The sequence below is a fragment of the Phodopus roborovskii genome, unplaced genomic scaffold, assembly GCF_943737965.1.
Source record: "Phodopus roborovskii unplaced genomic scaffold, PHOROB, whole genome shotgun sequence".
Taxonomy (NCBI): domain Eukaryota; kingdom Metazoa; phylum Chordata; class Mammalia; order Rodentia; family Cricetidae; genus Phodopus; species Phodopus roborovskii.
The window spans coordinates 21379093-21396045 of NW_026126409.1; the positions used below are offsets into that span (position 1 = coordinate 21379093).

The window sequence follows — 16953 nt, forward strand, 5'->3', positions numbered from 1 at the left end:
TGCTACTATTCCTTTCCTGGGTTTTCTGTATGCTTACAGTGAAGATTGCAGAGAGGCTGCTGACAGACCCCACCTTATCACATCTAAACACTGGGGAGACCTGATGGAGCACCTCATCTTTCCTTCCACAGATGAGGGAACCAAAGCGCTGACAGCCAGGGGATTGCCATGTCCCTTACACAGGAGGCCGCTCAGGAGGACTCACAGCGAGCAGATGCTCTTCCTTCCATGGCTACATCTCTGGGTGCCTAGAGATGCCTAGGTACCATCCAGAGACATGCCAGTACAGACAGACAGACAGCAGTAAATAGTAATGTGGGAGGGTAGGTAAAGCCACAAGAGTGGATGACAATAATAAATCTATATTTCAGTTTTTTTTTTTAGGTGGAGAAGGAAGCCAGTAGCTTTGGATAATGCATTTTGTGGGCCCATCAAAGCCCTTAAAATTGGAAAGAATAACTACTTTGGCTTTCTAGAAACATCAAAGTGCGTGCTATTAAAAAAAAAAAAATCAGACAACATTATGACACAGTCCGTTCAAAAAGCTTTATGTAAGTCTCACAACAGAAACCACAATATCTTTGTTGGCATGCATAGGCACATGGGAAGTCAGTTCTCAGGAAATTAGAATCTGTCCTTCAATTATTTGGGGTTTTCTTGTGTTCTTGTTGTTGGCTTGATTGTCGTGCCAGGGATCAAACTGTCCAAGCTAGGAAATCACTCTACCTCTGAATCAAACCTTGGCCTCCATTGCAGAGGCAAAATGTCCATGGTAAACTCCCTCCAGGGAGATTTCTACATATGTCCCAAATAGAGTAATTTCATAGAAAATGAAGAAAAGGGAGAACATAACATTTCAAATGTAAATGTGTAAGAAAAAACATACAGGCAGCTTTCTGACATTTAAGCAAATTGGTGTGGACACAGCATCTGGAAGTACATCCCTTTTGTGAGAGAGGTTTCCCTTTAAAAGGCTGTTACATCCTGCTCCCAAAACATCCAGCAATTACATGTCAGTGAGTGCTGTCAGATTTTCCAAAAAATCTTCTTCTTATAGAGAATGTATGCGATGAGCACCCAGAGAGCAGTGGCAACTATGTTCTGGATTAGGTGTTCTTTGTGTGACTGGTCATCCTCCAGCTTCCACCGGAAGGGGAAGTAGTTCTCAAACACCTCGTGACCAACATACACCAGAATAGAATTCATCCCTTAGAGAGATCAGACATGTTTGTTTCCAGATCATTCATAGAGTTCTCGAAATGAACTCAATACAAAACGTAAAGCACGTACTTGCATTATCACCCACAGCCCTAAATCAGTGATGCATAGCTTAGCAATGTAAGTGTTAAGTGTGCTTCTATACCCTGAGGAATCAGGAGCATCGAGGCGGCTCAGCAGTACAGGTATTTGCCACCAAGCCCGATGAGCTCAGTTCTACCCTAGGAGCCTTCAGGTGGAGAGACTTCCAAGTTGTACTTAGGCACACATACACCTGTGAGTGCACGCAAGCACATGGGTACACACGCACACACACACACTCGAGGAAAAACTTTAATCCCAGCACTAGAGGCAGGAACTCTGTGAATTCCAGGCCATCCTGGTCTACTGTGCCATTTTATATTGCCTGAAAAGAAGCAACGTTTATTTACTGAGTCTAGAAACCAAATTGTGAAAACAGGGTGCAGGGCTTTGGGACAGGCCAGTGACCTGTGAGGTGGGGCAGCACAGCTCCTGCTGGCTTTTTCTTCAGCTTACTTCCTGGACATGTGTCCCCAGGACAGTAGCTTCAGTTCTGAGCCAGTCTGCCCAGTCTCTCCCACCTGCTCTGAATGAATTACAGCTGACTTACCTGGGTAAAAGAACGGGGTTCCTGTCCACAGCCCCTTCACATCCACAACTGGGTACAGAATGAGCAGGATAAAGAATGCGAAGCAGCTCAGTGTGCTGGTGTACGAGATGGACCTACAGGGAGATGAATGAAGGAAGGCTTTTGCACTCCCAGGGACAGCCGGTTTCAACACAAGAACCAGCAGTATCGAGGCACCCTCCACCGTGCTTACCAGAGGTTTTTGTTTATTGGAATAAAGCCTTCATCTGCAGACATCTTCGTCAAAGCAATAGAAATAAGCCCCTATGAAGAAAGGAAAGTGTTAAAGATCTATACTATAGTCTCAAAACACACTGCATTGGAGACAAAAAATAGTTACTGATAGTGAGGACCAAAAATCACATCTTTGAGTTTGCTCTTTTTAGTTTAGGAACCTACTGTAAGATTTGTAACTAAAATATTACCCAAAACCATCTTGCAGTGTTCTCTGAGTCAGAGAAGGTAACTGACAAATCACACCTACTCCTAAGAGAATGTGACTCTGAAAGGCTGGGAATAAGAACAGACATCCAGGTACACCTCGTGTTCTTAACTGGGATGTTCCTGCCTTTAAAACTATCACTTGCCTGATTATTTTCACTGTTTTCTAAGTTTTTTTAAACAGAGTTTCTCTGTGTGTAGCCCTGGCTGTCCTAGAACTCACTCTGTAGACCAGGCTGGCCTCAAACTCAGTGACCCACCTGCCTCTGCCTCCCAAGTGCTGGGATCAAAGACATGCACCATCACCACCCAGCTAAATACCCCCCCCCTTTTTAAATGTGCATTGGTGTTATACCTTGCATGTATGTCTGTAAATGGAGTTCTTAATTGGTCTAGATAATAAAAAGCTAGAGTCAGATATAGAGGGAAATGCTGAGAACAGAGAGAAGGAGCAAACCACAGCACACCTTACCTCCTTAGCATCTCAGCAAAAGAGTTATTTCCTATTTCTCCCTGCTTATATCCTGTTTCTGCCCAGCTACCTCACTTCCTGTCTGTCTGTACAGACCTCCAGACCTCTATGGTTAGCTAGTGGCAAGCTCCAGTCTCTGACTCTCAGACAGGCTTTGTTTGTACAAGCAAGATATCACCACAAATGTCTGTGTAAGGATGTTGGACCCTGGAACTGGAATTACAGACAGTTGTGAACTGCCATGTGGGTGCTGGGAATTGAACCCATGTCCTTGGAAAGAGCAACCAGTGCTCTTAACCACTGAGCAGTCCCTCCAGCCCTTTTTAAAATTTTCTCTATTTCTGAGACAGGGTCTCATGTATTCCAGACTGGCCTCAAACTCAATATGTAGCCAAGGGTGATCTTGAGTCCTCTGCCTCCTCATGCTGGATTGCAGACCTGTGCCACCTACCCAGTCTTAATGGTGCTGGGGATGGGAATCAGGGTATCATGCATGCTAAGCCTACAACCCTATGCCTACCTAGTCTTCTTTCTGGTAAGGCTTCCACATAGAGTATCACTTACACATTTTCTCCAGCAGTCTTTATTGGAGAGTTTGATGGCAGACACTCTTATTTATAAAATATAGTTTTCTAAGAAAATAAGCCTGAGAATTTAGATACAAAGATATCTTCTTCCTTGGCACTAAGATTGTACCTTAGTGGTAGAGTGTATACTGGGCATGTACCAGACCCTGGGTTCCACACTCAGTAAAAAGAATGATTTTTTTTAAAGATGCTATTCTGTGAATCCTGTTATTCAAGAAAAACATCCATCATGCTGAGCCAGCAGCTGCTCCCATTTCTTCTTAATAAATACAAATCTTATGAACACAATGGGAGTGAGGAAGGCTGGTCACTTACAAGGATGCAGCACCAGGCAGCGAATCTCATCAGGATGGCTTTTGTCTGATCCTTATAATATAGTAGTATTTTTCCTGCCTGGAGAAGAAAACAATATGACCAAGACAGTCACCTAAGATGAACTCTGTTTCTTTTTCATCCATCAACTATCCAGTACATGGTGGTATTTGCTAAGTACAGGTTCTAGACACTGGGGATATAAGGAGGAATGCAACAGGACCCATGAGAAGGAGGCCAACATCATAGAGGCAGTGTTAAGTCTACAAGGTGGAGAGGGTCAGAGCAGGCAGGACATTCAGAGCAAAGGAGACAGCAAACACAGACATATGTTAAAGCACAGAAACACCATAGCATTTCTGTGTGCTGGGAGGTTGAGAGCGCAGTAACAGGGCAGGCAGGTGGCCCAGCAGGTCTTGCTTAGATCAGGGCTTTCTCCTAGAGGTGATGAGGAGCCCAGGAAAGTCACCCCTCGTCTGGGAAAAGGGGAACACCTTAATTGACAAACTGCTTAGGTCACACTGGCCTATAGATATGTTTAGATCACACTGGTCTGCAGACATGCTTAGATCACACTGGCCTGCAGACATGCTTAGATCACACTGCCCTGTAGACATGTTTAGATCACACTGGCCTGTAGACATGTTTAGATCACACTGGCCTGTAGACATGCTTAGATCACACTGGCCTGTAGACATGCTTAGATCACACTGGCCTGCAGACATGCTCAGATCACACTGGCCTGTAGACATGTTTAGATCACACTGGCCTGCAGACATGCTCAGATCACACTGGCCTATAGACATGCTTAGATTAGATCCCACTGGCCTGTAGACATGTTTAGATCACACTGGCCTGCAGACAGGTTTAGATCACAGACATGCAGACATGTCTGTGGGGATTGTCTTCATTGCTAGTTGACACAGAAGGGCCTGGCCCACTGTGGGTGGCACCATCCGTAGGCAGGGGAGCCTGGTTATATAAGAAAGCTAGCTAAGCATGAGCCTGCGGGTTAGGCAGCAGGTAGCATTGCTCTGTAGTTTTTGTTTTAAGTCCCTTCTTGAGTCCCTACCCTGACTTCCCTCCATGATGGACCTGTAAGTGAAATAAGCCCTTTCCTCCCTAAAGGGCTTTTGGACAGACAGTGTTTTATCACATTAACAGAAAGGAAACCAAAACTAATGGCCATCAAGGTGACAGGAGGCCAGCTCAGACTGCCTATATTGTCCGGTCTGTGGCATTACCCAAGATGTATAGGAGCAAAAGGGAGCTGGAACCTCAGACGGGACACTGCCTAAACTCTCTCTGAAACTAGAGTCAAACCTTGAAAGTATCAAAGGAGGTAATAGCTAAAAATGTACAAGCATTCCCTATGTGCCAGTTCTTGGGGTGTTCGTTGTAACATCCCTGTGATGTAGGCACTGGTGACATACCAAGAGGTCACCCAGCCTGTAAGGGGGAGAGCCAGGGTCAAACCTGGGCAGGGCAGCTCCTTTTCCCACACTATACCAACTGCTCTAGCAGGCTGGAGTTTGCTGAAAGTTGTTTGTAGAGAGTAGGTGCATGCATGTAAAAACAGGGACTCAAAGCGCCACAGAGATAGCGTTTCAACCCATTAATGTAAAGTTACTATAACCTCAAACTGTATATACTTTAGATCTGTTCCATTTAATAAGACTATCACTTAGCTATGTGTGACCACTCACATTTTAAAACAAGTAAAATTAAAAACAGGTTCATACAACAGCCATATTCTGTACTCCTCAGACTCTTTCAGTGTCTGCCCTGATGCTCTCTTCATCACACTACATTCTCTTGAGGCTGCTGGGCAAGCCTTTCCATTCTCCAGCTTGTTCCCCTCAAAGACTACATTCAAATGCTGGAAAAGAAAACTTTGGATAGAGAAATCAAGACTGCTCTGAATGATATCAAAAGTGCATACACCAAGAGGCAGCAGATTTGACTTGGGCATAATAGTTGTAATTTTTAAAAAGTGGTGCGAGAGAGAAAAAAATGCCACGCAACAGAGTTCAAGTGGAGGGTTTTTTTGTTTGTTTGTTTGTTTTGTTTTTTTAATTAGGGAAAAGAATCTTGAAAGGGGAAACGGGAAGGGGGAGACTGGCCTCCAGGGTAAAGAGGAGTGGGAGAGAGCAAAGAGAGGGAGAGGAGAGACAAAGGGAAAGAGAGAGGGAGAGAGAGTGAGAAAGAGAGGGGGGGGGGGTGGGCAGGCCAGTATAAATGCCTAAATACTAACACATAAGACATGCATGCTCTGAAGCCGCTCACACAGCTGGCTGTGGACAGAAGCCTGTCTTTCCAAAGTTCACGCAGGGCTTCTCATCCCCAGGTGATGGGACCGGAAGGTGGTCCTTCTGGACCAGTATGGAGCTCTGCCCTTAGGAATGTATGTTATGATCTTACAAGGGCTTGAGACGGCAAGTCCAGTACCCTTCTAAGTAAGCATCACATGTGGACTCCGTGCTCATCCCCTCTAGAGGATGCACTCTGGAAGAGACAGACCATTGCCAGAAAAAGAAGGAACCTGCCAGCACTTTGAACCTAGGCCTGAGAAACGATGGTCTGCTGTTTGTGAGTTAGCCAGCCTCAGGTGTTTTGTTGCATAAACCCATGAAGACAAGTATACAGGAAACAAACGGGACAAGTGATACGGTGACCTCTCCATGTTACCAATCTCTAAATACTCTGACAACTCCAGATAGAAAGCTTTTCATAGAGTCTGTTCTCATTTGTGCCACTCTGTTCTCAAACTTCCGTCCTCCTATCTCAGCCTTCCAAGTGCAGGGATTAGAAATGTGGCCATTGCTGGGCACTGGTAGCACACACCTTTAATCCTAGCACTGGGGAAGCAGAGGCAGACCAATCCCTGAGGAGTTAGGTTAGAGGCTAACCAGTGCAGCCAGGGATACACAGAGAAACCAAACAAACAAACAAACAAACAAATGTGGCCACTAATGCAACTCACTATTCACAAATTCCTGGGCTTAAAAAAAACACACAACTAGTAAGAATTTAGTTCCCAGAATGTAAAGATTCAGCCGGTCAGTTGAACTGCTGAGTTATCCCACCCTACTTTACATTTACCAGCAATGTGGGGCAGCAGATGGCCTCCTTCAACGACCTCATTACAGTGAGGTGATGTTTAGTTACATTGTTAGTAGTTGTCACAAACTGTCTGCAAAGGATGAAAGGAACAAGTACCTGAACTCCTAAAAATGCCATCACAATGGAGTTGATAGTCCCTAAGATTCCTTCTGGGTCATAGGCCACCTCGGTGTGATAAAGGACCTTAACAAAACAAAACAAAACAAAAAAAGAGGGTTCACTCGCTGAATACAAAAATGCACACAACTCTCAGATGGAATGCAAACTTGAAGACATTTCAATTGCTGATGCTTTTGGCTAGTTTCCTTTCCTTCCTTCTTTTCTCCTTTCCCTTTTTTGCTTTTACAGCAGAAATTCATGGGCAATTTATAGGCATCATAGGCAAAGTAAGCCATGATCCTACTCAGCCACCTTAGCAAGCCAGGCAAGGCCTGTTAAATATGCATTTAACAACATGCAAATGCCTAACAGGAGGAGAATTGCAAGCTCATTCTGTTTTAGTGACCCCACTGAGCTTCAACAGCTCCTATTTTTCAGGAAACTAACATTTAATAATACAGTTGGGAAGGAGGAGTGGCCCAGGGAACAAGTGTTTGCTTAGTATTTAGAAGGCCCATGTTTTAATGTCTAACACTCCAAAAAATTAGTCAATTAAAATAATGAGACTCTAGAACTTGGAAATGTATAGTGTATCCTCAACCGTCCTAAGGCCTGAAAGATTCATCCCCAGCTATTAGAAATATCCGCTGCCCAAAGGGCTCAGTCAAGAACCTCATCCAAGGGCCCTTGACTAAAGACAGCTGCAGGGTGAGGGTACAGCTCACTAGACCCTGAGGTGGGGCCCAGCAACGTAAAACAAGAAAAAACAAAGTGTGGGAATTGGTCTGCCTTTCCAAACCACTCCTGTGCTGGGGACAGTCCATATCCAACAAGGAACACAAGGGACCCACCCCTCACCCAGTACAGAAGAGCTCTCAAATGTCACCTCAGCTCACAGATTAACCAGCCCTTAGGGGTCACATGCAGTTCAAGCCCCTCAGAAGCACTCCTCCCTGGAGCTAACCCAGTGGGAATGCCCCACATGCATCCTGCACTCTAGCTGTCTCAGAGCCTGGGGCTGGAGACCTGAGACCTAAAGAAAATGCCACTTGTTTTATAGAGTTCATTCTCTCTCCACAATCAAAAATACCTTTCCCTACCAACACAGTGAACACCTGTGGCATCAATGAAGCCAGTTTTCCAAATAACAATGGTTCACCGCACTGTCCTTAAAAGGTGTCAAACTGGCTCAATCTTCCTACCCAACAAAGGCAAGGCTCACACACCGTGGAGGATGGGTGCTGGTACAGATGATTGTCTCCCAGAAGTAGGTGGTCAATGTAGCCAGCTGCTCCTCCAGTACAACGAGGGTACTTCCCCAAGTCCCCAATGCCGCCAGGGCCAAGGTAGCCACTAAGAAGTGAAAAATATACTTAATTGACAGGACCGCAGAAGGGATAGTGCTAAACAGTGACTATCCATGGAGGACAGGTTCAAAGAGCCTCACATACAGAAGGCCATAACAACCCTGACCCCTGAACCCCTGTGACCAGACACAGCCCCATCACTGGAAAGCAGGTCCACTTTCCACACAGGGTGATGCTGAGTTACTCAACCCTCCTTTCCATGTAAAGAGAGTCTTAAAGAGTAGAAAGTGTGAAAGAGAATTCCCTGACTAGAGAAATTTCAATGCTATAGAACCTCACCTCTGACTCAGCAGAAAGGGATATGCAGAAAGGCACTACCACAGCTGGGGCAATAGCTCAGTCAGTAAAGTGTTTGCCTTGCAAGCCCCAGGGCCCAAGTTCAATGGCCAGAAGCCACCCACAGAACAAAAAGGGAAGGAAGGAAGGAAGGAAGGAAGGAAGGAAGGAAGGAAGGAAGGAAGGAAAGAAAAAAGTCAACCAATCTAATCATGCATTGGGGCTGGAGAGAGAGCTCAGTGGTTAAGAACTCAAGCTACTCTTCCAGAAGACCTGGGTTTGATTCCAAGAACCCACATGGTGGTTCCAGTTCTTGGGATCCAATACCTCCACAGATACTGTGTGCACATGGTATGCAGATAAACATGCAGGCAAAACACTCATACGCATAAAACACATTTTTTTATTAAAAAAAAAAAAAAAAAAAAAAAAAAAAAAGGCCATGCATGGTGACACTAACTTGTAATACAGCCCTGGAGAGGTAGGGACAGGTGGGGCCTTGGGGTTCACAGGCCAGCCTACTTGGCAAACTCTACATCACAACAACAAAAAGGATGGACAGCTGAGGAATAACACCTGTCCTCTAGCCTTTAGGCGCACATGCACACACATGCACCCACACACACACAGGGGGATTACCTGGCCAGGGGTCACTTACGTAGGGCACCCAGGGACAGGTAAAAAGAATGTCAAAGCCAGCCAAATGCCTTCTAGTATCAGAATGATGAGCCACTGGGGCCAGCTGGAAGTGATGTCCTGAAGAGAAAGGCAGCTTCTCTCCTAATAAGAATGAGAGGTAGGAACAGTGCGCGTGAGGCAACAGAGAACCTGGCTGGGAGATGGTTCAGTTGGTAGCGTGAGGACTTCAATCCAAGTTCAAGCCCAGAACAGACACAAGAGGGCTGATGTGTGGCGTGGTCCTGTAATTCCATTGCAGTGTAGTGTAATTTACTACCCAGCAAGCCTGACCTACTTGGTTAGATCCAGACAGTGAGAGACTGTGACTAAAAAAGTGAACAACTCTTAATAAATGACCCCCAAGTCTGCCCCCCACCACATACACACATACGATTCTCACCAAGGTACAGCTGTCAGGGACAGGCTTTGAGAAGATGAGCTCCAACACAGCGACCACAAAGTACGTCACTCCCAACCGCTGCAGGACACCAGGGATCCGAACCTTATCCCAAGATACTGCCAAAGACACAAGACACCAAAGACTAAGCCAGCAGGACACATCTAACTCTAAGGCAGTGCTGTGTTCTGCAGGGAAGACACGCCTTTATCACTCATAAGTAAATTATACATGTGGACTGAGGACACGGCACCCAACCAACTTCACTCAGTCAGGAGACAAAGCAGAGACTCCCTGTGCACAGAATCTAGATATGGAGATAACCCTCGTCACCAGAAACAAGAACAAACCAAACTACTGTTTCACTACCTACAACAGGTTACAGGCTGTATCTTGGGGAGAAAACCTCTAGCAAACCCTGTAGTGGCTTTTCCAGAGGTTGGGAAGAACACTGAACACCTCGTGTAGAGTTCACCAAAATTATCTCTCTCTAACCCAGCGGTTCTCAACCTGGGTGCCAATCAACCCTTTCACAGGGATCACCTAAGATCATTGGAAAATACAGGTATTTACATTGTGATTCACAACAGTAGCAGAATTACAGTTATAAAGTAGCGATGAAATAATGTTATGGTCAGGGTTCACCACATGAGGAACTGTATTAAAGGGTGGCGGCATTAGGAAAGTTGAGAACCACTATCTAAGCTCTTAGGCTTCCAGTAAAGGCACTTACTCCCTGAGGGCTGGATTTAACTGGTGTATAAGTATCTGTTCTCCCCAGGACAGTTAACTGCATCAGGTAGCAAGCAAGGGGCTCATATCCTGTCTTCACCATAGGGTGTCACTGAAGAGGACAGAAGCAATGATAAGAGTTTCCTTTCCAGTAGCACAGCTGACACACAGGTGAGAACAGATTCTTAAACAAAGAGCCAGCACTAACAGTCCATGGGCCCAAAAGAGACAGAGTCTGAGCACAAAGTAACCTGGTCGTTTTCTCCTGTTTGTTAACACATGGACATGACCCAGAAACAACAGTTCAACCTCACTCAGCCTGACTTTTTTTTTAATCACAGGGATAGGAGTGGTCACAGAGGTGCCTTCCATTACTAAATTTCCAAGCTAAGTGTAACAGAACCCAACAGTATTCAAGCAGTGCACATACTCTTCTAATAATTTGTCCTTTGGGAGGGATTTGGGATGGAAGAATTACATTAGAGGCTTAGGGGCCAAAAGGTTGCCTAGTACGTGTAAGGGCCTGGGTTTGATCCCAAACACTGAATATATATTTATACATATATAGACATATTATATCACATAATATGTATCTACATATAATATTATATCTACATATGTATAGTTATGTATATATGTGTGTGGGGTGTGTATATAACATATAAAAACAAGTCTTTCCCATAGTTCAGCCTGACTCTATATAAACAAAGGACAGTTATACTTACATGGACCAAGGCAATAATTGGGGTTGACAACAATTATTCCTATACAGATTAACAGAAAACTTCTCCATGTAATTTTCCCCAGCAGTCTGAATTTTGAACATCCTCGTTGTAGGGTAGAAGTCATTGACAAGAAAATTGAAGACCCCATAATAAATACAAACCTAAAAAGAAAGGTTATTGGTTTATTGGTAGGTGGTCATTTCCAGTTTTTATACATGTACCCTTGATATCTTAAAGGAGAGAGGTGACACACTATCCACAGTAACCAGTTACTGAAACACGAACGCAGCCCTGCTGGTGGGAATTCTAGCAGAACATCTTCAAGTAGGAGGAAAACTGGCTAATAGTAAGCAGGATTTCCATGGATAACCTTGCAAGCATTTATCAGAGAGAAAGGATATGGACATTGGGACCCAAGGGGCTTGTGTTAACAAGGGGATCCAAGGGACTTGCGTTAACACACTGTCCAAGTCCTTCAGAAACAAAACATTCAAGCCTTTTTAAAACCCATTCCTTCTCCTGAAAGAAAAAAAAGCTTCTCTCTTTCTCTCTCTCTCATTTCATAGAAGTCACATATTTCTCTTTCCTTTCTTAAGCACACAAAGTCTCCCTTAAAAAAAGAAACACACACACACACACACACACACACACACACACACACACACACACACACACACACACACCATTGACTGTGAGCTGTCCACAGGCATTTGGTGGTGTCGTAAGAAATCATGAGGTCTTCTGGACACCAGGCCTACTTGGCCAGCACAGTGAGTGCTGCAGGGTGAAGCTAGAGGGCTGGAGCACCCTTGTTCCTGTCACGAGACGCTGCTTCCTGTTTTGCTGCCAAGTGTGAGCAAGCTGCCTCCTGCTCCCAATGCCACACAACCCTGAGCTAAATAAAGTAACTTCTCTAAGTTACTCCTGTGAGATATTTTGTCCCTTTGAGAAGAAAAGTTACAAATACACAGTATATTCTTCCTAGTTATTGGCTCAGTGTTAAGGAAATGCAGGCTTGCTCTGGCTGCATCCCAGAGTCCCCTGGCTTCCCTTCCAGGATTTAACTGTCTCACAGAGCAGTAATGGAGGAGCACAGACTATATGCTGAAGTCATTACCAGAGCAAACAATGCTTGCTCTATCCAAATCCTCTCAAAACAACAAATACTTCTCCCCAAACCTTGAATCTATGGTAGTAATACAATGCCAGTGTCCCAACACAGGAAATATTCTCCTGGAACCATTTCCAGAGATGGGGTACTCAGGTGGCTCCAAGCATCTCGGTAAACACAAGCGGTACATCATAAGGGAAACATGCCATGACAAGACCAAGCATCCACTAGGGAGATTTTTTTTTTTTACTCTACAACCATATTAGGCTTTAATTTACAACTGTCATTTCCTACTAGATACTCATCCATATTCACAGATACTGGTTTACTGTACTTACTATTTAAGAAATATGATTTATACATATTTAGGAAATTAATGGAACTTGACTACAAATTCATAGTTTATGGTAGGATTTCAGCATCAAGTAAAGGATATCTATTCTAACAAGATGTTTTATACAAGACCACTAATCTTTGTAGTTGAGATTATGGCTTGGGGGCAGAGTACATGCTTAGCACATACAAGGTCCCAGTGTCAAGTCTCCAGCCCCATGCAGACACACACAAGTCAGACATCTTTTATGTATACATGCATAAACATGATGTTGAGTGTACAAACCACACAGTCACATAACCTATGGCAAGATTCACAACAGTAAGTTAAGGCTCACGATCCAGAATTGGTCAGAGCAGGGCTCCAGCCCTTCATAGACAAGGGGCAGGAGATGATCTGTGAAGGAGCCCATGACAGGCAGTGGCAATGCAATATTATAAAATGTCTCTTACATCCTAAAAGACTGGAACTCCTGCTGGACCTCACAGCTGAGTTAATAATACACCTTGAGGTCACTAAAGACTGCTGTCCTATGTGTACTCAGCCAATCTGTATAATCTACCTCTAAGAGGACAATATATCGGTCAACCCTACTCGCTTTGGATTTCCCATGGAATCACCCTTACAACCCAATCTAATGCATGGTTTTAATCTTCATAAATTATGTACTCCTCCATGCCTCTGGCTCAGATAATGTATGCATCTTATTTGCCAAAAGCAGCAAATACAGAAGTTGAAAGCAACTTCCTAAAATCTACCTTAAAAGGTTGAAAGCAACCAGTTATGGATATTGGTTGATAAACTATGTTGTTTGTTAACTGGGTCAGTTGAGATCAGCAGAGCCAGTGACTCAGCCCCTTATAGAACTCTACTAAAGGTTTTTGTAAAGTGTCCCATCCCTTTCCCATTAGTGCTCTCTACTGTTCAACAAATGCAGAGCAAAGCCCTCTGTTAGGGAGACACACAGCACCCACACACAGAATGTACAGCCATACAACATCAGACACAGCCTTCCAGCAGGCAGATTCACATCCAAGCAACAGACAGACAAAGAGATGGGAAGCAATGGAACAGGAGGTACAAATTTCAAGTCTGGACTCGCGTGTGGTTAAAGAACTCCAAGGGGAAGGGGAAGGGGAAGTGCTTTTCTCTTTCTGTTCTTATCACCAATGCATTGATGGTGACAGGAGTTAATCACTAACGTGTATAATCCCACAATATAGCAATCATCAGCTCACCATGGGAAGACTAGGTCGGCCACAGTCAGTCCTGCAAGATGATGAGAGAACATCAGTAAGAAAGAGGACTTTAGCATACAGATACTTCCCAGTTCTAAAATTTGTAGATTGCACTGCACATTTACACAGAAAGTACAACACACAGACAAAAGCCACATACAGCCACTGGGCCTGGGGCTGGGGAGGGTTCCCTGATCATAAACCATTGAGTTTGTGACCTTGTAGCAGTAGTACTAGTCAAAATCTATTCTCTCCCTCTACCAGACACTCCATGTCTTCCAGCAGGGTGTCCAACAAGAAACATAACCAAAGCATAACCAAAACTGTTGGGTCACGCAAGAGAGAAGCTGGTGTTTAGGTATGACTGGGGGATAGGACTCTTGTTTCAAACTCTTCTGCTGACTTGATTTAGTTGTGGATGGGAAGCATGTGTAGCTCAGAGAACAACTTGCAGGAGTCACTTTCACAGTGTGGGTCTTGGAGATTGAACTCAAGTTGGCAGCCAGCACCTTTACCTGCTGAGCTATTTTTGCAAGCACTGGAATCTTGTCTTATAGTTGACCACAGCCAAGGAGCCAAGAAGTGACAACCCTTGTTTTAAACAGATGCTTAAGCACAATCCAAGTCCTACAAGGATCTAGACTCTAGGTCTGAATATTGAGCTGCATCAGCTGCAGACTCCATCGTCCATATACAGAATCTAGATGCCAGTGGTCAGATACAATGTACTCTCTTCTAGAGGCTTCCTGGGACTTTTACAGAATGAAAATGTTCTGTAATTATATTATAGAATCATACTGTAAAAAAAAAATGCTTATTTTTACAAAAGAAAAATATTCTGTCTGGCCAGAATAAAAGTTCTCAAAAGTCCGTGCCTGTAATGATCAGGTAGTTCATGTCATTTTCCTGGTTGTAAAATACCCATTGTTCAGCAACCCTCCCCCAGATTTATAGCTGTTATCGAGGGCTACTCGGACTAGTCTTTGTAGGTGGCACCCCAAGAAAGGCAGAGTCCTTGAGACTACAGTAGCTCTACTGTCTAGACTGTAGCAATGATCACATAGAACCAATTCTTTTACATTTCCTGTGGAGACCCAAAGTCTCACAGCGGAAAAATCCAGTCTCTGTGTCATTACAGAGAATCACTATAGATCCACAGAAAAACAAAACCAAAGGGCCCCGAGTAAGCCATTGTGCTTCTGCACAGGCTGGGAGGGTCCTGGTGGAGTGCCCACAGGGAATCCCGGGTCACCCTCCCATCCACAGTTCTCTGGGGGTCAGGCTGGGGACTAGTAACTCACCATTCCAACTTGAATGCTTGAAGTACCAGTATTTTCCTCCTCCATAATTAACAAAGACCATGAGGATGAGAGCTATCCTGTAAGGCCAACAAAGGGAGGGTGGTGTGACAAACCGTCAAGAACAGACCCTCTGTCAGACAAGGTGCGTCACATAGTAATGTGGCTTGACAGAGCAGTGTGTGACCTGGGTAGAAATTGAGGATATGATTATCTGCTGCTCACTATGAGGGACCACATGATGATGCACTGCTGTCAACATTTCTAACAATATCTCAAGAAAATGTGTACTTGGGCTGGCAAGATGGCTCAGCTGGGAAAGACCACAGCCCTCAACGCAGAAGGGGAGAATTCACTTCTGCGGGCTGTCCTCTCACCTCCAAGGGTGCACCATGACCACGAATCCCTGTTTTTTAGACAAGGTTTCTCTGTGTAACAACCCTGGCTGTCCTAGAACTCACTTTGTAGACCACAATGGCCTTGAACTCAAAGAGATTTGTCTGCCTCTGCTTCCTGGGTGCTGGGATCAAAGGTTGTGCCACCACACCCTGCTTATGCTACTGAATTTTGTGATCTGAAAACAAAGTAACATGTTTCTAGTAATGCAACTTTTTAAAAATTATTTTGGGTATCTCAGGTTTATTGTCATAGAAGACATAGAAGTCTAGGCCTCAGAAAAGTCCAAAACTTGAGTCTGGTTTTCTTCTAAGAACATCCTAGGCACTTAATTCTAGTTTCTGTCTAACTCTGAACCACTTATCTCCAAGTGTCAATGATAACAGACAGAAAAAGAATACACTCAAATGGACTTTGAACAGGCTGTCCTTTGGTGTTATCCTGGGAAGGGACACTCTGGCAGGCTGAGAGACTAACTTGCCTGTGCCTTGTGACCCAACTGCCTATGACACAAGCCTAACTTAACAACTCAGTGGCTGAGAAGTTTATTTAACTGAGTGGCTCTCTTTCTCATCTGTGGCTCACACCTGCAACAAGCACATTTCGCAGTATTATTAAGAGTTCAAACAAGATGTGTTTAGAGCTTCAATGGCCCAGAGAACCACATAGTTGTCATCTATTTTATACACTGAGATTATTTTCTCTGAAACCTGAAATAAGCTAAAATACCAAATGCATCTATAATGCCACCAGTGGAAAACGTCACACTGTTGTCATGTCAGCTCATAGTAAAAGTGCAGGTGCTGGCTGATGGTAAAGCAGTGTTTGCCCCCCTGAGTGGGGCCTGCCATACATCCCAAAATGCCTCACTCTGCCCCCCCAAAGGAAAAGACAAAAACAAGCAACTCATAGGCACAGTAAAAATTCTGTCTAAAATCACTTTCAAGTCATGCATGTGAGGTAGGACCTGGGTCCCAGCCAGGACTTCTCAGTGTTAATATTCAAACACTCTGAACTCTGAAATACCTCTGGCTCCAAATGTTCTGGATAGGGGCAGCTTATCCAAACACATATATGGCTCAGCTGGTAAAGCCACTTACTGCACTTACGTTGTGTTTCAGAGTCCCAGCTCCCACACATCTAAGGGGTCCCTGGGACTCTGGAGGCTGAGAAGGAAATGCAAAGCTTCCAGTAGAAGTCAGTTATTCTCAGATGAGAGAAAGAGAATAAGTAACAGTGTGTAGTTTTGGCTTCACCATTATCTGCTTTGTCAGAGTTTGGCCTTGGCCTGTCTACCACAAGTACAGCATGACAAATATGACACATGATGGTGGATCTGCCATCAGGGAACAAGACATCAGGTCATTTGTGCAAAAGGAATGCTGAATGCCGTTTATTGAGGGGAAGATGTGGACTTATATACTGACTCACAGCACAATGGAAAACAATCAAGGGTCAAGCGTGCAAGTTTTCGGGCTTAGTTCCTCCCCAGCAGATGTG

At 44.4% G+C, this 16953-nt stretch overlaps 1 protein-coding gene across 1 annotated transcript in view; it reads right to left on the minus strand.

Annotated features, from left to right (window-relative positions):
- Nucleotides 1-532: 532 nt before the first annotated feature.
- Nucleotides 533-16953, minus strand: part of Hgsnat (heparan-alpha-glucosaminide N-acetyltransferase) — a 28877-nt gene continuing 12456 nt past the window's right edge. The window contains exons 8-18 of the mRNA XM_051182190.1: nucleotides 15061-15137; nucleotides 13760-13790; nucleotides 11077-11237; nucleotides 9623-9738; nucleotides 9203-9324; nucleotides 8128-8254; nucleotides 6899-6985; nucleotides 3683-3760; nucleotides 2061-2131; nucleotides 1850-1962; nucleotides 533-1208 (exon numbers count right to left, since the gene is read on the minus strand). Coding sequence (XP_051038147.1) covers nucleotides 1027-1208; nucleotides 1850-1962; nucleotides 2061-2131; nucleotides 3683-3760; nucleotides 6899-6985; nucleotides 8128-8254; nucleotides 9203-9324; nucleotides 9623-9738; nucleotides 11077-11237; nucleotides 13760-13790; nucleotides 15061-15137 — 1165 coding nt within the window. The 3' untranslated portion in view covers nucleotides 533-1026. The remainder of the gene's footprint in view (nucleotides 1209-1849; nucleotides 1963-2060; nucleotides 2132-3682; nucleotides 3761-6898; nucleotides 6986-8127; nucleotides 8255-9202; nucleotides 9325-9622; nucleotides 9739-11076; nucleotides 11238-13759; nucleotides 13791-15060; nucleotides 15138-16953) is intronic.